The 27,431-nt window shown below is 40.7% G+C and overlaps 1 protein-coding gene across 1 annotated transcript in view; it reads left to right on the plus strand.

The window, feature by feature from the left end:
• Window positions 1-27,431, plus strand: part of LOC122808182 (scavenger receptor cysteine-rich type 1 protein M130-like) — a 650,469-nt gene that overhangs the window by 55,939 nt on the left and 567,099 nt on the right. The window contains exon 2 of the mRNA XM_044079150.1: window positions 5,761-6,072. Within this exon, the coding sequence (XP_043935085.1) occupies window positions 5,761-6,072 (312 nt within the window). The remainder of the gene's footprint in view (window positions 1-5,760; window positions 6,073-27,431) is intronic.

The following is a 27,431-nucleotide window of genomic DNA, read 5'->3' on the forward strand; positions in this document are numbered from 1 at the left end:
AAAACCGCATGGCTCTTGACTTCACCCTAGCGGCGAGAGGTGGTACATGCACTTTAATCAAAGACGAGTGTTGTTCATGCATTCCTGACAATAAACATGAAATCAACGATCATTTAAAAGTGATTCAGTAAGTGTCAGACATGACCAGGCCAGACCCGAACCCACTGACGGACTTTTTCCAGAATTTGTTTGGGGGTGGGGTTCCATCCTAATGAACATCCTGATTGCCATTTGTGTGGGATTACTTTTGTTAGGAGCATGTATTTGCTGTGGTATTCCCTGCATGAAAAAATTAATCAAAGATTTTATAGACATGTCAGTTTCTGAGACTTTGTATCAAAGTACTAAAATTGAAGAACTGTTGAAAAAGAAAACACTTTCATAAGTTTAAACTAATGACTCTTAGCTGCAAATCCTCAAAGAAAGAGGTTAGGAGAAAAAACAAATTGTTTATGCTTTTGAAATAGAATAAAAAGTATTAACGGGGGGAAATGTTAGAAAAATATGTATTAACATATGTATGCAATGCTTATTTTAAATAAGGGAAGATTAACACATTTTTATTCTATATGCAGCATTAGCTTTATTTGAAACTGAAAACATGCTTTTCTGAAATTGTGCTTTCTGACACTGCAAGATGCACTCTGACCTAGTTTGCTAGCACAGCAAAATACATGTTTATGCTTTGGAAATGTACTGGAAAGCAGGGGATTTTCTACTAGGTCAGGAAATTAAATGGAGAATAATAATTTCTGTAGATCCATTCATTATGGACAATAAGCTCTGTTCGTGCTAATGAAAAATTGCACAAGCTGCAAGAAAGTTAGATACTATAAACAATGAACTGCTTCAGAAATCGGTACTTGCATTGTGCTTGAATTAGCCATAGTACCTAGACTTCTAACATCACGTAGCAAGAAAGTTATAATTGACCGGTGGTCATCAAGGCTAGCCTGTTTACTGAAAAATATTTTTTAAACTTTGAAGAGTCAGCTAGAAATGTGAGAAACATCTGTAAAGTAACATAATTGTGAACTGGTGGTCTGCTACATCAGCTGTACTGGGCAATGCCTTGAAAAAAAGGTATAATAATTGTGACACTTCCTGATTATAGTCAGACAAACTGTGTAACTGCATTTTTTGTCTCCTTGTGCAAAAATAAAGATACCTAAACTGAACCTTATGCTTTTGGTCTTTTAAAGTATTTTCTTTGACACTTTGTTTATAGCCTTACAATTACAACTGGACACTTTCTTAATGAATAATAAACTAAAATCATTGACCCACTTCCCAAAGCACCCGCATCAGCAGTCCAAAAACACTTTCACCCTATAGCCAAATTAACTGCAATAAGCAAAACACTTAAAATTAATTTACAGACAAGTACTAAATTTCATTCAGGGTACTGAAACCCTAAACAATACTAAACAAGGCTTTTGGGTAACTTACAATGCATTTACTGCCCTATATATCCTACTGATTACATCTACTAAAGTATGAGCTAGGGACAGCTATCCAGTGTGCTATATTTGTTGCCTTATGTCTGACCTTTGGTTTTGTAGATCATGAACAACTAATTACCAGACTTGAACATATCAGTTAGCAAGTTCTGTTCAACCTAGTTCAAAAGCTACCAAATATACCAAAATAAAACCTGTGTCTAATGTACTTTTATCATTATCTCCACCATCTAGTACGTAAGCACATTAGGGGCCAATTTTAGACCTGTTCTATTTACTGTATAGTCATAAACACATTATCAACTGCAATCCCTTACTTCAAAATCGTGTTATACACTGATGACTTCTTTTTATCCAAGTAAAACAATAACTGCAAAGAACTGCGAAACATCTACAGCATCAGCTCCTACAGCTTTGCCATTGGTACTAGTCTCACAAACTACCTATCACCAACAAACTAATACTATGTTTTGATATTGTCAGACATGAACAAGAATCAGACACAATTATCAGACACTTACAACAAAACACCTCCAGTGTAAATATACAGCTTGTTATATTCCACCTAACCTTGTATTGCCATTTATCTACCATGTAGAGATCTTTATTTCAAATGTAGTAAATATTTTAAAACATAAATGTGTAAATCACCTGACTGGAACTTGTAATCGGTTGTTGTTGTTGTGAAAATATTGTATATCATCAACTAGAATATACACTGCCATTTATAACACTGAATGACAGACATTCAGGCAAACTACTTTAGAAAGCAAAGCATATGTTGTACAGACTCATAAACTTTTATGATCAAGTTATGCACCATTACCTCCTTATGTCTAATATCATCCTTCTTCCAATTATTAAAATGATCAACTACTAATTTACAAGCGCCTACACCATCTCTGTAGTGAAGTATGTGCTCCATTACCAAGAAATCATGATCTACATGAAACTTGATAGCCACAAATAAGCCACACCCACAGAACATGTAGCTTGGCATGTACATACTTCATTATTACCACCACAAAATGAGCATTGTCTCTAGGAGTGTCTGTCTGGAAATCACCCCTAGATGTTTAAGAATCAGACTAAAAGTTTAAAGGTTATGGAGTATTGTAGTTGTTCTTATTTAAGGTAAAGAAATCTTCTTGATTTAATTAGAATTAGTGTTTCATTTTGCAATGTTTAGCCAAGCTGTAGCTGTAGTAATAGTGGTAATTTGTGTACACTGTCAATGAAGGAATTATATATTAACCTGTTTTGCTAGCAGGGTTGTTTGGTTCTATATCACACATGCAAAGAGGATACCCCAGTTATATCAATGCTAATTTTGCATTTTAAGGACAGAGTCAGATCCATGAACACAATGTTATATTCCCTGTGTCCATTACATCCAATATGCCAAAACAGAGATATTTGAGTATCTTTGTCAGATTGTCATACATTATACATATTAAATACTTTGGTATATTCCTCAAACATATGGTTTATGGGACTAAATGAATAGAGCGGCTGTCAAAAATTAATACATATACATTGCAGTGTACATGCCTTCTATGTCATGGATGTATATTTAATTCAAGTCTTAATAATCTGATTTGATATTTAATTTACAGTTTATTTTATAGGCATATTAATATTTTTTGTGCTGGATAAATAAATTGAGTACACTTTGTCTCTTTGCTAGAGTCACAGTGCTACTGATCTTTTAAGAGACACATATGGAGTTACACAGTATGGATTTTGATTGCAGGATAATGGTCATTCGTAACCCATGGAGGAACCTTGCAATTCATTTAACTTCAGTTTGTCAAGACATAAGGAAATGTCACTAAATGCTGTCACTGATGATATTAACATGTATTTCTCATCTTTAATAACATCCATTCACAACCCAAAAATCCACTTCTGGAGCCGATATACAACAACCCAAACTAAAACTTATTAATAAAATTAACAAAGGAAAAATACATCCACAGTAGTCAAGCGCTTTCATCAAATGACTTCTTCAGAACACAATTACATAGTCTCATCTTTTTTTATACTTGTTGATAATAAGTCTAATTAGCCAATAATTAACATTTAAAATGGCAGTGTTTAAAATAATGATGAATGTATACAAAATACTGTGTTAATAAAACCAGTACTTCTAATATCAAAAGAATATAATAATAGATAAAAAACTAGACAATTGTGAATATTAAAACTAACATATCACACTTTTGTAGCCCTGAACCTGAGTTCAGGTTTAATACTAATGGCATCATTTATACCTGGAACCTCTGTGGCATTTAGCTTAAGTTGCCACCTAGCTTCTGCTCTTAATAATTTGTTAGTCCAATCCACCCCTCTAAAATCCACATTAACTACTTCTAAAATAGCAAACCTAAAGGAGTGGGCAGGATTAATGTTAATATGTTTAAATAGTGCATTTTTTTATCTTTTTTGTAATGCTATAACAATGTTCATAAATCCTACGGTTTAACCTCCTTTCCGTCTTCCCTATATAGAAACATCCACAATCTTTGCATAAAGCTAAATAGACAACACCAGTAGTTATACATGGATCTGGGGAAAAATACTTCAATTTCATATGGACCCAATTTTACCATGGGGACTTCAAGAATATAGCAACAATAGTCACAAGCACCACATTTGATAGTCCCTTTCTTTTTATGGTTCTTTTTGGGCGTCTGTTTTCCAATATACATTTCAAATTGCTGTTAACCCTATAGGTAAACAAGGGTTCAAACCCAATAACTGACCATAAATCTTTATTTCCCTTCAACATAGCCCAATTATTTTTGATGATCCTTTTAACATCACTTGAGGTCTCACCATATGTTAAAACCATGGCCTGGGAAAAATCCTTTCCTTCGTTTTGGTATTTGTCTTTAGTTTCTTCAGTTGCTCCTAGTAGGGGTTTATGTCTAACATTCCTTTCACTCATTACTTGGTCTCTAACTCTAGTTAAAAAATTGAAAGGATAACCTCTACCAAGGAACATATCCAGAACTAGTTTTGTTTCCTCTTCCACAAGACTAAGTTTAGAACACAAACCTTTACTAGGAGCAACTGAAGAAACTAAAGACAAATACCAAAACGAAGGAAAGGATTTTTCCTGTCAAAAATTGGTATGTTAAATATTGTTAAATGTTAATATTGTACAATTCTAGCTTTTGATTTATCAATTCTGTTGTCACTGTTTTTTATTATTATTGTTTTTCCCTAGTAGTATTATTACTAAATAAAAGAAATTAGAAAATAAGACTTAATGATCTGTGACTGTTTTGATGAATAGCTAGACTGCCTGCATGAACCTTCTGGGTTTTGATTTATCAAATATCTTGGGTTTTAGTGCTTGGAGTGACTCAGAGGATGGCTAACTTGAGAAATAGAAAAGATAAGTTGTTATTTAAACAATTTGTCTTGCTACATTTAGCATGTGCAACCTAATCTACAGATTAGGGGTAGTGATCAAAGCACTTGATGTGGGAGGTAGGGAGGTATATAAACCCTTGTGCATTTTTTTCTATATATCTTTTTTAAAACATACTGTGGTACAAACATCTGTACTTTTGAGAGCACGTTTATTGAATGCTTAGTTATGATTTGTAAGGAATGAAAGGTAATGGTGATTCATTATATAACCATGTGACAGACTTAAACCTTAAATTATGGCAGGTGAATTTTTTGGGGTTCCCTCAGACTTCATCATACTGGCAAAACCCCCAGTATCCCACATCCATATTGGGTCAACCAGCCATCATCCTACCCCCTCCAGGTGCTATGGTATTAGCTGGGGATGATCCTGGATCCTAAGGTTATCTTGGGCCTTGGAAATCTTTAATTCCATCCAATTTTTTTTTTGCATGCCCTGTCAAATTTTCTATTGCCCTGCCTTCATGTCCATTAACTATGTCCAGGGGCAATTCACCTTTTTGTACTATGTCTCCCCTTAGGGAACATAAATAATGAGTACCCTCCCTCCCAGGACGGGCACACCCATTTCTTCCTGTCACTCTGTCAGTCATCTGAGATGCTAATGGAACCCAGGTCAGCTTGGCTGTTGTCAGGGCTTTAAACCTCCTTGCCACCAAAGCGGCAGCAAGGGCATTTTCTATGATTATTCTGTAAATCAAAGGCTGACTCAAGGTCTGGGAAATAACCTGGTTGCATTGAAATAGTACATATTGTCACTTATTTTATTCATACAGAGATAAATGAAATAAATGCTTCAGTATCATTTGAAAATGTAACTGAATTATTAAATATTTTACAAGTCTTTGTTGTTTTCTAGGAAAACAAAGAATTAAAGCTATTGAAGATCAGCCATGTTCATCCTACATTGTATTGAATCTTGATGATTCTTGGATCCTTTTGCATGAGGAAAAACTCACAATGGATATTGCGAAGGTGGCTTGTCGCATGCTGGAATGCAGTGAACCTAAATCAATAGTGAGCATGCCAAAGCATAGACAAAGAGAGGAGAGATTCTTTAATGGAGAAATTAAATGCAATGAATCTGAATCCCAGTTAACCTTTTGTGATCTGTTCCATGGGAGTGACAATTTTACTACAGATGGACACGCCGGCATGGTGACTTGCACTGGTGAGTAAAAATCTTTGTTGTTAAAAATATTATATTTGTGGTCAACTCACATGAAGATAGCATATTACTAACTAATGGACATGGATAAATGCCAAAATGCATGAGGCATTCCTGTGTGCATCATAAACATATACCAAGTCTAAGTATACAATGCTTTCAATTAAAATGGATTGTGATATGATTCAAAAATAACTTAGTAAAGGAGTGCCATCCGCTAGAACAGATTGGTTATTGGAAGATTGCATGATTACTTGTAGAAGGACTGAGTCACTGTATTTCAATATAAAGTTAGTTTTAGAACAAAACTGAAGTATTTCCTACAGGTGTTTTAAAGACATGGTGAGATCATACAAATGTCATAATGGAAAGCTAAGAGAATGGTTAGACACATTTAGAGGATAAATTCATGGAGGTTATTCAAAAAGATTTAAAATGCTTCTGCAGGCTTCCTAATAGTACAGAATGGATACAAAATGAGGCCCAGTGCTGATTTTGTATGCATGACATCAAGCATAATAACACTATGCCAGGTAAAGGGCTGTATAGTGGAGCATTATGGCTGCTTTAATATTAGTAATCATGTTTCCATAGCAGCTCGGCTATTAACTATTTACATGACCAAAGTAAAAGCCTAAGGGAGGTGGCAAAACCAATGCTCTGCAGCACCTCATAACTGCAGTATTGACATGAAAAGCAGCCCATAGAAGGCCATCACAACAAAGAGCCAAATGTGTGTTACCGGGATAAATAATGCCCACACAGGTGTGTTGGGAGGCCCAATAATTCAGAATGAGGGCCAATACAAACCTGGAATCTCAGGAAGGGTGTTATTTCTCCAATAACACTCACTGCAAGGCATTAGTGTGGTCAGAGAATGGTATATCTGTTAAATTGTTTTGTGCTTGATTTTTTTATTACAGTATACATTTTGATACATATTTTGATATAAAATAGTTACTCTGTCTAATGTTTCAAACTTGCTGTAGCATAATTAGTTGTTACTGGAGGGAGTACTTTACATCTAAAATATAAGCTGCATAAGTATTTAATAAATACACATAGACATTATATATACATACACAGACTGACTCACATTTAAACATAAAACACAGAAACAAACACACACATACAGACACACACACATCAGTCGCATCAAGTGTTTTGAGTGATTATACCTTAGATATCTCATTGTAACCAAATGAATGAAAACAAATATCATAGAATGCAAGGCAGTGCAACCCTGATGCCTCCTTAATGTCTCTGATTTTGCTGCATATCTCTGCTCTGTCCTTCATGGAGTATTCAACTTGCTGGTAAATCACTAAGTATTAAAGTCAGTCAGTAATACCAGACATTAGAGTTTGATACTTCTTATCATTTATGGAATGTGTTCTGATAGACTGCCTGTCAGAGTCAGCAGGCATTAGAATGTTCTGCTCTGTCCCTCTCTATTAGGTTGTACACTCTCTCTTTCTCTCTCTTGAGCACAGATGACCCCCACACACACACACACACACACACACACACACACACACACACACACACACACACACATACACACACACACGCACAAGCACGCAGACACACACACACATACACATACATGTGCTTTTTTTTATTATTTTTTTTAAATTGTATGCTAGCTAAACAATAAAGCTGTATTTAATAAGTGTAAAATAGTAGAAATGTATAATATATATATATATATATATATATATATATATACATATATATATATACATATATATATATATATATATATATATATATATATATATATATATATATATATATATTGTTTTCTAGCTTCATAGCAGCCTAAAATGCTACTGTAAACAAATTAAATGGACTTGTTTTTTACTGGGAATTACCTGTACTTGACACACTGGTGAAGAACATTCCCCCAGATTCTCAAAAGCTTGCATGGTATGCATGAGCGATGCAGGAGCTCAAGCAGGCAATATGTCCACTGTGCGATCCAGGAACAGCCTGCAGGGGTATGCACGAGCGCTCCTGCACTAATCTTGCACAGACAAAGTCCTTGTATGCAAATTGCCCCATTTGCAGGAGAAATCCATGCAAATGAGGTGAATTTGCAATCCAGGAAGCTTGCGACTGTCCGTGCAGGACTAGTGCAATCAGCAGAAATGTACTTGGTTAGTAACTGAGTACATGCCTGCAAAATCCAAAACGGAGCTATGACAGCCCCAAATAAATGCTGCATATCATGTAGTAAGCATGGCAATGGCCATGTATAAGGCCACTGGCATTGCAAACAGTACAAAACTTAAAAAATCAACTTTTAATTCTTATTAGCCGATCTCGGCTGTTTAAGCGTAGGGCAGCAGTGCGCAAATGGGATTGGGGGGAAAATAACAAAACAAACCTAAATTAAGCATTCTAACTAAAATCAGTATTCTGCCATGCAAGTCAATGGCAGGCAGAAGACAACCTGGCCAGTGAGTAGTGGTTGATAAGGGGGGAGGCTCGGTGTGAAACATGTAACTATGCATTAGCAGGCAATCCTATGCAAATGAGAGGAAGGATAGTGAATCCCAGTTTTCCCCAGGATCTGAGGCAGATCCCAACAGTGTAAGAGTATGAATAGCTGGGTGCAGGCCTAGGAGGTAGGTGATATCATGGGGGTGTGTGTCAGGCATACTGTAAGTGGACTGGAGCCCTGTGGCCTAGGGTCGCTCCTAGCTTAGCACAGCTAGGGGGTTTAGACACATCCCCTAGCTTAGCTGTGCTCCTAGCTTAGCACAGCTAAGCTAGGGGGTGTGTCTAAACCTGCCTAGCAGTCTTTACAAAGCCTAAGCGGATGTGCGGGCTGCACACTGGGTCATACAGGAAGAAAAAAGAGGTTAAACCAGGAAATAGCAGCTGTGTGCACATTTGAGCACTCTGTTTGTGTGGTGCGCGCATGGACTTAAACAGGAAGGCAATGGGAAGGGAAACCAGCAGTAGGAAGGTAATCAAAGAGTACTAGCTTAGCTGGCAGATGAAATGTATCAGAACCAGCCAATTACACAGGCAGCAGACCAACCCAGCCCAGAACACTACTATAAACTATGCAAACACCTACCCCTCCATTTTTTTCCACACTCTACACCACCGGTATAAACAAGTGGGGAACTTTTAACACTCACAACTGCAAAATGTTAGGGGTTGCAATACCTACCATACAACAACTTGTGGAAGAGGCTGAGGGTGGTGGGGATGTGAATGCTGCTGAGCAACCCACAGTGAGGAGATGGAGAAGAGTGTACAGACCCAGGGTAACCTACAAATGGCTACATGAGCTGGAGATAGTGGAGCACTATAGGGTGGACAGGAACCTCCTACAGCAAATTGTTGAGCTGTGCCAGCCACGCCTCACACACACAGAACTAACAGAGGGGAACCCAACCCAGTGGATACAAACGTATGTGTAGGCCTAGGAATACTAGCTACAGGTACCTTCCAAAGGCCAACTGGGGATATGATGGGGATCTCACAGGCATCAGCATCCAGGGTACTCCACCAGTACCTGGGTGCCATGTCAGCACATGTCGGTGAGCATGTATATTTCCCCAACACCCATGAGGCGTTGGCCAGCAATATGCAACTGTTCCACCAAGTAGCAGATTACCCTGAGGTAGTGGGTGCTATAGACTGCATGCACATATGCATCAAACACCACCTGGTAAGCGGGATAGGGTCTACATCAACCGCAAGGGCTTCCCCTCCATCAACTGCCAGGTTGTGTGTGATGCTCAGGGCATAATAATGAACGTTGCTGGTTTTCCTGGAAGCTATCATGATTCCCACATCTGGCATCTGATGCAGCTGTACCAGAGATTTGCCAATGGGGACATCCCTCATGGTCACCTAGAGGGGGATGCTGGAGATGCAATGAAGCCGTGTCTGATGACACCCATTAGAAATGCACACACACCCAAACAAGAACTCCATAATGAGGCACATGCACAAACAAGAATCATAATAGAGCATGTGTTTGGGATGCTCAAGTCATGGTTCCAGTGCCTGGACGCATCTGGTGGGGCCTTGCAGTACTTGCAGTACTCACCAGCTACATGTACCCAAATTGTCCTTGTATGTGCCATGCTACACAATATGATCCTGCAGAAACAGCTGCAGCAGGAACAGCACAGGGCAGGGCCATACAGCCTCCCACCATTGCCAAGGCCTGCACAGGCACATAGTGACTCAGAGGAGGAACAACCTGAGCCTGCCCCAGTAGGCAGAAGGAGATGTGCCCAGTATGCTCTGGCCTTGGCAAAGAGGCAATGCATAGCACATACACTGACATGGGAGGAACCCAGGGAATAACACATCTCTCTGACTCTCGCATACAGTAAAAGGGATGCCAAACATTACACTACCTGTGCCTAACCATGTATAGGGAGTGTACTATGTGCATCCGACATAGGCAGCTCTGCAGCACCACCCTCAATACTGGGACAACCACAAGGTAAGTGACTCACACATGGCAGTTGGGGGGGGGTCACATACCCAACAACAGTCACAGCCAGCAGGATAGGTGAAGACAAACACAAACAAATGCTATGCTATGGCCTCTGAATGAGGCCTATGTGCACCCCCCCCCCCAGGCCTACACAGACTGACTACAGCAGGCCAGGCAGTGGGATGTTAGTTGTGAAGGTTAGGAAGTCAGACACTAATATATAGGTAATTATAAACTAGGATCGGTAGTACACTCGTATGCCTCTAGCCAGCATGATAGGTAAGACCACAGACTGAAATGGAGTACCCGACATACAAGTATAGTCCTAGCAAATGTGTACAAGTGTCAAGTATGTCCCCTCATCTTACGTAGACATGTTGTAACAGTCAGGTGTGCCCCCCTGAATCCAGTGTAGAAATGTGGAAATAGTCAGGTGTGCCCCCCCGCTATGGAGAAATGTAGTAACAGTCAATGCCAAATGATCGATGGATACCCTGCAGAGAGAGCATGCTACCTGTCAGTGTACAACACAAATGGCAGCACTGCAGTACAAACTACCTTGACTTGACCACACATGCAATACAGATGGCCATACTGGGCATGCTCATACACAGAGAAATGAAGGCAATGTAAGTCAACAACATACTGAAAGGTCACACTGGGCATGCTCACACACTTAAACACATGAAGGGCATGTCTGCAAACACCAGTGGACCAGACATATCTAGCAGTCTCAGTTGTTAGTACATACACTCATCAGTATGCACCACTCATGCCTTGCACACACAGTGGATAGGAATACAGACATATATGTAAGGACAACACACTATAATAAGCCAAATGTAGATGGACATAGATGTGTGGAAGAGGGTGACTGTGACAAGGAGCCATCCAGGCCTGTCCCACCCAGCACACAGTCAAAGGGCCCCAAACACATGAGGTGCAGATGTCACTCACTGCAGATACTAGCCAGCAGTATCTGTCAGCAGTATAGACTATGTGTTGCATGTGCCAGCTGTGCAATATGACTGTACAAGGAAGTAGTCATTTAGCAACTGCATACACTTACCTGTGAAATATGACCCTGTGTGGCATGTCACCCCCTAGATGAATGGGTAATGGCCCATGCACACACACTGCCCTCCCCATAGCCCTACTATGACAAGCCTGCTGAGGTCATCCAATGTGAACTACACCTTTGGGAGAGTTGTGGCCTAGTGTAGGAGTTTGAATCCCAGACTTGCCAACTGTGTGTGTGTGTGTGTGTGTGTGTGTGTGTGTGTGTGTGTGTGTGTGTGTGTGTGTGTGTCTGTGTGTGTGTGTTTGTGTGCATGTTGGTCTGACTGTGTAGAGAGCAATGCCTTTTAGGGTTGTCACACTCCCAACAATTTTAATGCACAGCTTAGGCAAGGCTGCTGATGTCACCCACCTAGAAATACACCTCTGGGGAGATTGTAGGCCAGTAATCTCTATAGAGTGTCCTGTAACTGAGTACTGCTGTCATGTGATAAAGTAGTTAAGTAGGAGTTCTATTCCCAGATATGGCAACCATGTGTTTGTCTGTCTGTCTGTCTGTGTAGAGAGCAATGCATTTTAGGCTAGCCACACTCCCCACAATCCAAATGCTCAACTTTTGCAAGGCAGCTGATGTCATCCACCTAGTAATACACCTCTGGGAAAATTGTAGGCCAGTAATCTCTATAGTGCATCCTGTAACTGTGTACTGCTGTCATGTACTGCTGTCATGTGATAAAGTAGCTAGGTAGGAGTTCTATTTCCAGAAATGGCAAATGTGTGTGAGTGCTAGTGTGTCTGCCTGTGTAGAGAGAGATGCTTTTTAGGATAGCCACACTCCCACCAATCCAAATGCTCAACCTTTGCAACACAGCTGATGTCATCCACCTAGTAATACACCTCTGGGAAGGTTGTAGGCCAGTAATCTCTATAGCACGTCCTGTCACTGCGTACTGCTGTCGTGTGATAAAGTAGTTAGGTAGGAGTTCTACTCTGAGACATGGAAACTGTGTGTGAGTGTTGGTGTGTGTGTGTGTCTGTCTGTGTAGAGAGCAATGCTTTTTAGGCTAGCCACACTCCCCACAATCCAAATGCTCAACCTTTGCAAGGCAGCTGATGTCATCCACCTAGTAATACACCTCTGGGAATATTGTAGGTCAGTAATCTCTATAGTGTGTCCTGAAACTGCGTACTTTTGTCATGTGATAAGGTAGTTAGGTAGGAGTTCTATTCCCAGACATGGAAACTGTGTGTGAGTGTTTGTGTGTGTGTCTGTGTAGAGCCCAATGTTTTTTAGACTAGCCACACTCCCCACAATCCAAATGCTCAAACTTTGCAAGGCAGCTGATTTCATCCACCTAGTAATACACCTCTGGGAAGATTGTAGGTCAATGATCTCTACAGAACATCCTGTAAATATGTACTGCTGTTGTGTGATAAAGTAGTTAGGCAGGAGTTCTATTCCCAGACATGGCAACTGTGTATGTCTGTCTGTGTAGAGAGCAATGCTTTTTAGGCTAACCAGACTCCCCACAATCCAAATGCTCAACCTTTGCAAGGCAGCTGATGTCATCCACCTAGTAATACACCTCTGGGAAGCTGTAGTCCAGTAATCTCCATAGCACGTCCTGTAACTGAGTCCCACTGTAGTGTGATATTCTATGTAGGTAGGTGTTCTATTCCTAGACATGGCAAGTGTGGATGTTTATGTGTGTGTTCCTTTGTCAGTGTAGGGAACAATGCTTTTGAGTACATTCACAGACACTACAATCTCCAATGGTCCACTTTGACAAGTGTGCCGATGTCATCAACTGTGAAATACACCTTTGGGGAAGTGATAGGCCAGTAATCTTTGTGGCTCATGCCATAACTGTGTACTGCTGTAGTGTGATAAACTAGTTAAGTCTTGGCAACTGTGTGTGTCTGTCTGACTGTCTGTGTAAAAAGCAATGTTTTGTAGGGTAGGCACACCCCCTACAATTTAAATGCTCTACTGTGGTAAGGCTGCTGATGTCATCCACCCCCAAAATACACCTCTGGGAAAGGTGTAGCCCAGTAATCTCTGTAGCGTGTGCCATAACTGCATACTGCTGTAGTGTGATTCAGAACTCTGGTAGGGTTCTATACCCACCCATGGCAGTACTGGATGTTTTGTGTGTGTTCCACTGTCTATGTAGGGAGCAATGCATTTTAGGCTAGTCACACTCAGTACATGTCAAATGCCCTACTTTGACATTCCCACTGATGTCAGCCAATGTCATATACACCTTTGGGGAAGGAGTACAGCAGTAATCACCGTGGCATGTACTATAACTGCATAGTGCTATAGTATAATAAACTAGTTAGGTAGGGGTTCTACTCCCAAACATGACAGGTGTGTGTGTGTGTGTGTGTGTGTGTGTGTGTGTGTGTGTGTGTGTGTGTGTGTGTGTGTGTGTGTGTGTGCGTGTGTGTGTCTGTGTGTTTGTGTGTGTTTGTACCTCATATCCTGTGTGGAGGAGGGTGTGTGTGACACCTGGGCCCAATGTGTAGCAGGTTTTGCAATTTTATTATGTGGTGGACCTAGTGCATATCACAATATCCACTGTACAGGGAAAACAACTGTGAAATAACCGAGAGGCTGGGTTGCATATCCATACCCATACATGTTACACCAAGGCCAGGCAATCACAGTTAGCAACCCCAATATTAACCAGAGAACACTCTCAACCCATGTATCATACACACACACACATGGCGAGTCAACAGCCATGATGTGTGAAGTACACTGCATATTGGCGACTGATAGTAATTATGGTGTGAATGCAGTGGCCTACAGAAGCCATGGCACCCTGTCCATCAGTACGATAGGCACATAATTGCAGATAGTGCACCTTCATTATGTTTCCCACTGGATGCCTGCAACAACTGTGGTTCCATCAAATGTGATCCACAAAGCACATACCATGCCTTACACACATGCCCTGTATGGACAGATGCTACTGACACCTGGGAATACCTGTAGCATGCTATCAATGTAAGTGCAGGGTCAACCTGCTGTCCATTACCTGGCCCCGCCACATGGGGGAGGGGCTGTCACATCTGATGATAACATTCTGTGTACACAATATGGGCCAGACAATCCAGGTACACTTCCACATGCCACTGTACATGAATGTGGAACATGTGCACATCCCAAACACCATCCATGTCATGGCATATAGAATGCATTGTACAGCACTGGCCATGCACAATAGCAACCCAGGAGACTGGATGGTGAATACTATACCCACCTGTGTGGTCCATTCTGGACATTACTCCCCTTAGCCATACTGCAGACCATTCTCATGCAGCCTGATGCCAAGGTATACCCCTCAGGTACCCTTTGCATTTGTCTGGCACCGTCAACCACTATACATCCATGAAGCACTGCACACATGCACGCTGGTACTAGCACACTGTGTCTGTGTGTGTGGTGTATGATGCTTCCGACCACATTCACACCCAGTACCACCTCCATTTGCATACTGAAGCATGCTTTCTAATGTCAGACACTGTCACATACCCTTTGACCATAGAACCCCAGGATAACCCCTGAGGGCCAATTGATACCTATGCATTACTGTATTGTGGCAAGGTAACTGGTTAGGAAGTGTAGTCATTACCCTGCCAAGTGTGTCAATGTGTATGAGTCCCTTACAGAGTGTGGCTGTGTTGACGCTGACACCTGTTCATGTGGACAGGCTCATGTGCTACACCTACTGTATCACAACAATGTTGCAGTTGTCACTCACCAGTACATATATGTCTGGACAGCTCACCAACATGTAAGCTATGTGGTGCATGCAATAACTGCATACACTTGTGATAGCTATGCATAGTCAGTCAGGTGTTTGAAACTCCATACTGGTAGATGTGTGACACAAACATGCTTAAGTTTTACTCACCCACACCTTCCCTGACATACTTTGCCTCTGTCTGTCCTGCCTACACCCTCTCTGGTGGTTGTGGTATGTACACCTGCTTTGTTAGGCAGCAGCTTGTGTTTTATAAGTGATGGCCATAATCAGCTGATGGCCTCTGCACCAATTGAAGTCCTCCTCGAGCTGAGTGCATGTGGAACAGTTGTGGTAATATTCCCATACCTAATTGCATGGTAATACACTCCAGTATCTAGGAACATCATTTTGGTGTTGGCCCTTTACATCCACTGTGGGCAGGAACTAGATCTGTCATTTGGCAAAATGCATCTCAGATGGATTTGGGATTTACCTCTAACAACTTACACCATGGAAACAGGGCAACACACAGGAGAGGGATGTGCCTGACCTGACTACAGACTGTAAGTGCTGCTATATTGCATGTGGAGTAATGTTGGTTTAACAATGTGTGTGTGGATATGGCTGTCCTACATGTTGTAATACCTGCCAGGTCAGTACTATGTTTATGAGGATTCTGCATCTGCAGGTTCATCTGCAGACTGAGCAGTGTGTCATGCCCTTGATGTCATGTGTTACCTACTGAGCACGTATCTGTGAACTGCAGAAGGTAGTGTGATAATTGCAGTCTGTAGATGGTGAAAGCCCTGACAGTTACTGACTTCATATCCCTCACAGGACACATGTTGCAACAAACCCTGTTATGACAGTACATGTATGAGGTTATCACAGCAACATGTCAATATTGGCCCTGTGTATGTGCTTCCAGCCACATCTCTGTCACCTCCACCACCATATCAGCTTCAGCAGACTATATACACAACTCATTAGGTATGGCTACAGCTTAACTACCATTTGGACAGATTGTGTAGTGTACCACAACACCTGCTATCTAATTGTAGCCATGTTCCCTATGTGGACACTAACCTTGCCTGCCTGTTACAGACTATTCACTTGCAAGCCATTGTCAGGGCCACTATGGTTACATATATGCCAGTGGTATAGCTCCTCTGAGATTGCTGCACATCTGAACGTCTGTGTTATGGGGGATTCTATGCATGCTGTTGGACATGTGTTGGGATTGTGTAGACTATTACTACGAACATATGTACTATGACAGTGACACAATAACATGTATATTTTCCACTGGCCAGCTGATCCACCTCTCCACACCCATCTGACCAGGATACCTGGCTACATCACATGTGTGTGCCAACCTGGGGCCTCCTCGTGTACTGTTACAGCCATACTATCAGATGGAACCACCCATGGGATGTTGGCCCAACCCCCCGGACACACACCAACATGTCCCTGTGCCCTGAGCTCAGGTAGAGGGTCTGTTCCATACCAAGCTCCACAAACACATGAGGGATGTGCTACTTCCATCTGAGGCACCCAGTACACATTCACACAGCCAACATGCTCCTCCTTCTCAGCCGCCAGACCTGGCAGCTTCAGGATGTGGAAAGCTGTTGTGAGTGGGAGTTGGTGGGAGCCTTGTTCCCATCGTGCCCATATTGGGGACCATGGTGTGTCCACATCACTGACCACACACACCATCCACAGTGTTTACCCACCACATGTGTCACATACCACCCCTGTAGACTGTCCTCTATATCTACCAATCCTGACCACCTCCACATATGTATCTGCCATACTTCCCCATATTCCCATAGCATGCTTCATAGGCAGAGGCATTGTGGTGCTAGGACTGGACTAACATGTGATATACCTGTCCTTGGTGCACACTCTACCAGCTGTTGATATCTGTCTCTATCTATGTATGCTGCTGCCTCACACATAGCACACATCACTGTGGTAGTAATATACGGGACATATCTTACCATACATATCTGTTTGTGTGTGTGTTTGTACCGATTTAGACATTTGCATATCGGTATTTATCTATATGTGTGTAGATATATGTGACTTCATATATATATATATGGGCACATATATATGTCTACACATGTGTGTATGTATATTTCTGGGCATACATGCTGATATACATATATATCTTTAAATAGTATATATGTGACATATGTACACATATGCATACTGATATGTGGGGTACATTCAGACATCAGCTCCACAATCTCACACCTTCCTGCACAGCTGCACTGTGCTGCCTTGCTACAACACAGACAGGTGCCACATATGGGCACGGCCTGACATTAGGGGGGTATATGTAGCAGCTGATTGCAGGTAAACCTATTACACACCTATGGCATTCTGGCATGCTTCAGTACAGATTCACCTGAGTATCCTGCCAGTGGTGGGCTGTGGCTCCCACATGTCCATCATAATGGCATTACTTCCACCACCAACTACTGGCCATGTAATATACATACTTCCCATTACACAACACACACTATGATGGCTTACATCTTGTCTGTCAGTGCTGACCTGCACAGTTAACAGTTATGACCCACTACCCACAGGGACAAACACTATTGTCCATAGCAGTTGTTCAGCTGAACATCATCACATCACCTGATGGCACATATAGCTCATTCCACAATACCATTATGATGGACCAGGTATGACATTCTATTACATGTATATATACCTCACATACCTGTTGTGGGAATGATGTCTTGCTGAATGACAGCTGGCTAAATGCCTGTGACATCAGCTTTTTGTTTGAAAAGCTTTGCCTTTCCTTTCTTTTTCTTTTTCTCTTCCTCTCTCTCTCTCCCTCTCTCTCCAGTCAATGGATTGAGCTGCTTTGAATAGATTGCAGCCTGGCTTTAGTAGGTGATGCACATGATCAGGTGATGGCCTGTGCACCAATCAGTGTCCTCCACTTGCTAACTGCATGCATCTTTCTGTGTACTACCTCCAATTACCACTGTCATGGAAACCACCTACTATAAATCCCCACATCATGTGGGCGTGATCCCTTTACCTTTCCTGTCTGATGGACATCCTTCCTGTTTGTGGGCATCAGTGTTACAGACAGCAGGTAGCAATACCTATTACAGGAGAACCGGCACACTTAGAGCAGCCACATATTTGTTAGAGGTTCCAGAACTACAGGCAGAGTGTGTGTAGAGTTGTGTTATGCTTTGTATAGTACTGGTGTTACAGGGTGTGTGTGTGTACATACTAGTTTACCTTGGAATACAGTCTATCTGCATAGCTCTCACCTGTGGGTCTATCCTCTTGGTGACCAGAGGTGTGCCTATCATGTTTTGTCTGTCCGCCACACAGGTACTGTGTCTGATATTTCACTGGCAGTGTGTGTGTTGAGTGCTATCAGTACATGGCCACATCCATTTATGTTTCTAACCTCAATTCCCTGTCTAAGGGTATGTTGCAGACTTTCCTGTGACACCAGCAACTTGCTTAGTGTATGGCAACAGTTTTCCACATATGGGCCTATATTCTAGCCTCTGTCCTCCACCTACATACCAAGCTTTGCACATATGACATGCTGTCAGGGATTGTTCTGTAGTGGGCTGTGAGTATACCACACTGCCATTGGTGCCATCGGTCCACTGCTGTTGTATCCCCCACACATGCGGTGGGGCTGAGGCCATATATGTGTGGACTTCACATACACAATACATGTGTGCCCTTATGCACTCCAGTGGCCAGTGTATGTAGCAGTGGTATATGGCCCTGTATTATTGAGTCTAGGGGGGATGCACCATAAATGATCTAGGCTGTTACAAAATGTGGGGGAATCAGGGGTGTGCAGCCTTAAGGTATCTGGATGTACAGTACCATACAATTCACCTATATTTACATTACTTGCATAAATTGGGTTAATGCAGGCCTACTGCCTCCTGCCATACAGACTGTTCTGTTTGTCAGTGTGCTTGTGATGGAGTCAGTTATGCCTTGTTATGTAACATTTACATCCCATTTGGTCAACTGAAGTCTTTACCACCTAGTGAGTTTGTACAGTGTGTAAATAGAGGCTGCTGAAGTATACACCTGCATTAGTTACTGTTGATAGTTTGGTATCCTGTGGCCCAGTCTGTCTTTACTATTGCACAATATGAAGGGCTTGGCCTGGACAGCAACAATTGTGAACCTTTCCAGACTACTGTATTAGTATAACAGTTTCACAGTTGCATTACTCTGTTTATATGGATGTCAGTGTCTGAACATCTATAATACAGGGCATATAAAACTGTAATGGTGCACAAATAAAGGTCATCCATTTCTGCAAACCTGTGTGTGGAATGTTATCCTATGACCTCTCTGTGGGCATATGTTGCAGGCAACGATTGTCATTTGTATGGGTGGCCCATACAGTGCCCAGTTTTAAAGGTATTAACTGTAGGCATGGTGGCTGTTCCATATTGTGTGTACCTTCTACATATGTATCTTACTGTACATATCTCTGCATGTGTCTGTGTAGACATATGTATATGTATATATATATATATATATATATATATATATATATATATATATATATATATATATATGTATGTATATATGTATATCTGTATCTGCATATATGTTTCTGTGTATATGTATCCTGGGGATGTTGATAGCTTCCATATTGTACATTTCCTAGGGAGCCACACTGTACTGCATGATATGTTACCAATACTGGCCTGACATCATACAGGTGGGTTGTAGTACTGTTTGCATGTTGTGCACATATCATGTCTGGTCCTGCTTATATGATCTGTAACACTTTAGTTTATTGCAGGGCGGATGTGTTTGGCTGTGGTGGAGGGGTATGCTTATTTGTACATGATGTATATTGTTTGGGGCATTTCAACCCCATTAACGGTGAATATAGACATATTTGTATTTGTCAATCTACTATTGCTGTCTACATATGTGTGGCCATACATATATATATATATATATATATATATATATATATATATATATATATATGTGTGTGTGTGTGTATATTTCTATGGAGATATATATATATATATATATATATATATATATATATATATATATATATATATATATATATATATATATATAAGGATAGATAGATATAGATATATAGATACAGATATCTACATCTATTGATATGTTGTATCTGTTTAGATATTACTATATTTACTCACACAAATACATGTACATGTTGGAATACATTCTCTGCACTGTTGAATGACTGGGCTGGTTGATATGTTTTGAATACATCAGGGTTATGTATATCTGGCATGGCTTAGTGGTAAATCACTTTGCCTATGGTTGTTTGGGGTTCTGTGTTTGAGCCTAGCAGAGGCCTTTTATTTTGTTGCTGGGCAGAACAAGGGCCGTTGGATCCAGAGTGGTTAAGGCATGTTTAGTCAGTTGTTAGCGAGTTTGTGCAGAGGTAAGCACTGCCAACCTGCCGTTACATTTGCTTACAGTGTGTTAGCTTCAGATTTGCTTAACCAGTGTAGTCATTGCTTACTGCTGCGCAAAAAGGGCTGAAGCCCACTTACTAGTGCTTACATACACTTACTATTGCTTATTTGTGCATAAACCTGCTTACTAGTGCCTTATTCAGTCTGACACTGATACTTCACATGTGTATTTCTTGCAGTACTCCAGTTTATATATATATATATATATATATATATATATATATATATATATATATGTTATTTAGTGGGTTTTGCAACAAAACTATTGGTTATACTTGCTTTGCCATGTAAAATAGACTGTGCTACAATGGGAATCGAACTGGGAATGCCTGCTCATTAGGCGGATGCTCTGCCCACTACACTATTGCTGTGCTGCTTCATTTGCATATTTCTTCCATAATGTCATACCCATGGTTCCTTCCCCTGAGCTCCACATACACAGCAATCATCCATTCTCCAGCTGATAGCCCAGCCATACCATACCTCCGCACATTGCCCTGTTTGCACATCTCGGTACTCGTCCAGTATACTGTCCTGACCCAAGCTTCTTCAGGCTCTTCATCTGTTTAGTTCATGTACATATGAGTTTTGCCTTGATCATCTTCCGATAAAGGTGTAAACATTGATGTGACTCACAATTTTTGGTTCGTCCCACCAGTGGCAGACCTGTTTTTGTGTCAAGATTAGACTTAGCTGGTCTACACTGTTTCTCCCACTGCTAGCATCCTGCCAGGCATTTGAGAAGCAGCAGTTTGCTCACACACCTGGCCAGCCTCATCTCCCGGTTCCATGGAACCGATGTCCCAGGTTTGACATTCTGTGCATGAAGCAAGCCCACACACCCCCTCGACGTGCACCATTTTTTATTATTCTCTTAAGTATTATGCAAGACTACTGTTCTCACAGTATGATTGGACAGTCACTGTTTTTATGATACACATAGACTGCTCAAAATACTGTATTTGAGCAATGTACACATGGTTGCTTGTATTAATCTACATAATCACATTCATTTTCTATACTGTTGAATGACTGTGCTGGATGATATGTTTGTGATAAGAGAAGCTGTATGTGTATCTGCCATGGCTTAGCGGTAACTCACTTTGACTATAATGTGCAGGGTCCGAGGGTTGCAACTTGGGAGTACAGATTATTTTGTTGCTGGGCAGGACGAGAGCTGTTGGCTACAGAGTGACTAAGGCACTTTTGAGCATTTGTAAGTGGGTTTGCGCTGGTTTGCATGAAGGTAAGCAATGCTAACCTCCGGTTATGGTGTCTTATACTGAATTAGCTTCTACATTGCTTAACCAGTGTAAGCACTGCTTACCACCACACAAACAGGCTTAAACCCATTTACTGCTACTTAAAAGTGCTTACTCCCACTTACCCCCTTGGTACTTTATTTATTTTTTTTTACATTTGACCAGAGAAATCCGACTGGATGCTTGTCCATTTTCGGTGGAGGCCCGGGGAGAAAAGCTCCATAGTAAAACTCAGCTAATCCTTCCTACTAATACAGAGGTGTTCACATTCATAGAGAGTAACAGACTTAACATAGTTAAGTAACATATTATTAATGCTTAGTTTACGTTAACATGTAGGTATTATGCATGCTTAGTTAAAGTTTACATGTCAGGTATGACTGTTGACAAAGATCAGTTTAAGGTGTAGTTAGATTCCAGTTTAACAGTTCTGGATAGGATACACTCAGGTATTCGGGTTAAGATTTAGTTATTCCATACCTGTGTGGTAGAGTAGAAGAGAACAGTGAAGCAGTAGGTAGGTAGGTAGGTAGAGGGGAGACAGTGTAACTGTATAGTAGGTTGTGGGAATAATTGGTATGGGAGCAATAGGGAAGGTTTAAAGGATTTTGGTATATGTATGTGAGACAGGAAAAGAGGTGTTAGTTGCAGTAGTTGATGTAGGGGTATAGGGTGTAAGGAAGGGGGGCGGATTTAGCCACGTGGTGAGCATGTACTGATACAAGTGTGCATGATGTGTTCCTTCAAGTGTTTTTTACATGTCTCTTTTGAGACAGCTGAGGTAATAGATGTGGGTAGGGAGTTCCAGATTCTGCCAATATAGTTGGGGAAGAGGGTGTCACCTAACTGTAACTTTAAACTTTAAAAGAAAAGAAAAAGGAGCTGATAGGTAAGTGGTGTTACAGGGGCACAAAGAGGGAAAGACAGTAGGGGAAATAGCCAGGGATGTGCAGGTAGGCTGAAGGGAAGGTCCACAGCTGGCTGTTTCTTCTACAGCAACAACTGTGCATATACACTGAATTTGGAGGTAGATTTGGACACTCACACCCCTGGGTTGGGGTGAGGACAACAATAATAAGTTGTGATGCCAATTAGAATGGCTTACATGCCTACAGTGGGGAGCTGCAACCATGTGTTCTTTGGTGTTATTTAGTGGGTTTTGCAACAACAAAATTGGTTATAATGTGCTTTGCCATCTAAAATAGACTGCTGCAGTGGGACTCGTACTGGGAATGCCAGCTCATTAAGCAACTGCTCTGCCTAATTCACACTATTGCTTACATCCATGAGGCGGTCCAGTTAGAACCGCTTCAGCCAACACCTGCACGCCTCGACCCATAATTTCATACCCATAGTCCCCCCCCCACTTCTCCTCTGCAGCACTCATCCCTTCTCTGTGTGCAGGTCGGGTCTAACCACATCACTACACACTGCCCACTATCCACTTCTTGGGACCCCATCACGTATGCTGTTTCGACTCATGGATCATCAGGCTTTCCCTACCTTGTAGTCTGAGAACATACGTGTCCTGCCGTGATGGATTGGTATAATGTCTTGAATCCAAATATCCTAAAATTTTTGGGTTGTCCCGTAAGGGACGTTCCTGTCTTTGTTTCTAGATTAGAATTAGCGGGTCCACAATGTTTCTCCCACTGGTAGTATCCTGCCTGTGGTTTGGGAAGCAGTGGTTTGTTTACTTTGTTTGTGTGTTTGTTTGTATGTTTCACCTGTTTGGCTGTGGGGGGGGGGTATTGGTACGTGTAACACATATGTTGATCGGGACCTCTCATCCCCATTGGCGGTGCCTGCGGTAATATATGTCATTCTTATGTGCTGTCTCATATCATGGATATATATCTGTGTATATGTACACACACACACACACACACACACACACACACGCATACAGATATGTATATATATATATATATATATATATATATATATATATATATATATATATATTGTTTTATATATATATATATATATATATATATATATATATCTAATGGCATATAAGTGTATGGATCTCTGCATATGTATATATCTGTATGTGCATATTTATATATATGTATGTCTATATATGTAAACACATGTAATACAGGGAGGGAGAGGTATATATCTATTTAGTTATAGATATATATACACACACACATACATGTACATATTTAGCTACATGTCCTGTAATGTTGAATTGTATTGCTGGATACTATGTTTGTGCAAACATCAAGGTTATGTATATCTGAGGTGGCTTAGTGGTAAATCACATTGCCTATGGTGTGCAGGCTCCTGGGTTCGAGCCTTGCAGAGACTGTTTAATTTGTTGCTGGCAGAATGGAGCCCGTTGGATACGGAGTGGTTAAAGCACTTTTACGTTGTTGTCATCAGGTTTGAGCGACGGTAAGCACTGCCAACTTCCAGTGACATCCACTTACACATGGTTAGCCTCACTGTTGCTTACTCTGTGTAAGCACTGCTTCCTGTCATGCAAACAGACTTGCAACTGCTTTGTTGTGCTTATTTATCCTTACTACTGCTGTATTTTTGACAGTAATAATCTACTGGTTCTTGGGGGCGGGGGGTGGATTTGTCAAGTGTATGGGGTTGTCATTCATTGCACTGCTTCCTACTCCAGTTCTCACATATATGTTATTTATTAGGTTATACAAGTAAATATATTGATCATAACAGTATTTGACATGGAAATGGAATGTACTGCAGTGGGACTCGAACCGGGATTGACTGCTCATGAGGTGAATGCTCTTCCCACTACAGTACTACTGTACTGCTTCATTTGCACATATTCTCCTTTTGATCCTCCTTTTGCTATTTCAGCTACATTAACCGTAGTTAAGTGATGGGCACACCTGCGCACCTATGGTTAGATTTGATCAGTGTTTTAAAATATATAGATGGGTTTCTTCTTTTACTTTATATGCCCTGTTGCTGTTGTATATATGGGGGTCTGTTGGAGAGGATATGAGGACACCTGTGAGCGATCTCGCTCATTTGACATTACAAGAGTGTGTTTATTCTGAGAGCTCTGCTCTCAGACATGCCCCCTGCACTCGTACATGCTCCATGTAAGCCTACCAGCTCAGCCAGCACGCCTTCATTACTCTGCATGGCGCGCTGCCATCCTGCTCCTAAGCGGGCGCTTCTGTTCAGGACTAAACTAGTCCTGCATGGATGTTAAGTAAATCTGGGGGATTCTTTCTCCAGTTAGGGTAAAAATTTACTCCTTCCCCAATCTCTAAGTCATGTTCTTATCTCTTTAATTATTTATTGCATTTTGCTTAATGGGATGGTCTGACTGGGCACTCAGGCCCATTTACAGTAGAGCACCAGAAAGGAAAGCTCCATTAAATTTTCAAAAAGATACAAAAATTGCAAAGAATTTATAGAGAAAAAATAATCAGTTTCTTAACAGTAAGAATAGGATTTTAGAATCATCCAATTGGTGATACAGTCAATTTTAGTTCTCTAGGAGACCAATACAATAATAAATAGGTTGTATTTACATATACAGCAATATACACATTTTATTTACAAAGGAGTGATGAAAAGTACTATACAGTTATAAATACAGATACAATTTATTTTCTTTTTCAGGATAAGTTAGTAGATCTGGAATGTTAGGGGTTGGTAATAGTCTGGAGATCTGATAGAGAGAGAGAGGGGCAGAGACAGTCAGTCATGGTGTGAACAAGAACAGAGCCAGTGAGTGTAGGTGCTGTTTTAGTTTTTTCTTAAAGCTAGATGCATGGCTGTCCTGTTTTAATAGGATAGACAGGGACTTCCACAGTCTGGTGATACAGGGTGAGTATAATGAATCTCCAGCTGTATTATGGGGTTTAGAAGTTATTAGTAGGCTCTGATTACCTCAATAAAGGTAATGTGGTGGGAAGTAGTGCTTTAGAACATTTTGGAGAGAAGGCCATGTGTGTGGTTTGTAATTTTTTTGTGGGCAATTTGAAGCTGAGTGAATGTAAAGTGATTAGGTAGTTCTACTCAGTTCAGCTTCTTTAGCATTAGGCAGTGGTGTGTTAAGGAGGATGCACTAGATGTAAACGTGGCTATTTTGTTAAAGTGTGCCTCTAATTTATTTCATAGGGTGGCTTGAATATTGATTAATATGGGTGATACAGAGCAAAGTGAGGGGAGAAGGTAGAATGATGCTAAAGGACTTTCTTGATGAGTCTCTGTGGTCAGCTTTGTTTCAGTAGAGAAAGCCCAGTTTTTATGAATTGTCTTGGTGGCCTGGGTGATATGCAGGTCACATTTTAAGTTACTGTATATTATGACTCCTAGTAGTTTGGTACTTGTTTTAGATTACATGGTGGTATTATTTATTGAAGTGATATTAAAGGAATTACACAATGGTGAAAGATGTCTGGGTGTGTAAAGTAGCAGTTTTTTTTGGCATTTAGGATTAGCTGATGAGCCTTTAGTCATAATTCTATGGAAGTGAAGAAGTCTTGAGTCATTTGCTGAAGTAGTAAAAGTGTTGAGGCTGAGCAGATGATGATGTCACTATTCAATAAAAAATATTTTCTGGTCATATCATTGCAAACTTTCTGAAAAAAATGTAATAATGTGATATGGTCTAAGAAGTTAATATCAAAACAGAATGTGTATTTCTCTTTACAGTGGTAATATATAATTTGAAAAAAGCTATAAAAGCAATTGTTAATATTTACATTTAAATGTGCAACCAATTCTTTATGTTAATCATATACAGTATACGTTTTATGTTGCACTATTTACATATAAGCTAAATGTGAATCCACCAGAAATCCCTAAATTCATCTCATGGTTACAAATCATACAACTTCTTAACATAGACTCAGCTTAAGTTTACAGTTATAAGAAGGGATGACTTCTTGTACCTAATAATTTAATTTTTTCTTGGCAAATAGATGTATTTGCTTTTTGTTAGTTCTACACTATATACCATTCTGCTTTTAGTTGCCAGCATATAAAATAACCAGCTAAAGCACCAAAACTGATTCTAAATCTCTTCAGAAATTTTTATTCTGACAGTCTATTTGGAAACTTGGTAATATGTTCCAGAAGTATTTCTTGCTAGATGTTGATATCAATGGATCCTACAAGTTTGATTATTTATTTACTGGAAAGCCTGACTTGGAACAAAGCCAATTTTCAGTGGAGGATTGGGAGAAACACTCCCAACACATGTCTGTAAGGTGGGAGGAAACCAGAGCATCTAGGGAAAACACACGAATGCAGGAAGGACATGCAGACTCCGCCAGAAAGCACTCCAGCCAAGAAATGAACTATAGAGCCTTTTGCTGTAAGGTGACAAAACTAACGCTGCACCACTGTGCCAACTAGTTTTAAA

Source organism: Protopterus annectens, chromosome 8.part0 (genome assembly GCF_019279795.1).
Source record: "Protopterus annectens isolate FY-2018-M chromosome 8.part0, PAN1.0, whole genome shotgun sequence".
In the NCBI taxonomy this organism is placed as follows: domain Eukaryota; kingdom Metazoa; phylum Chordata; order Ceratodontiformes; family Protopteridae; genus Protopterus; species Protopterus annectens.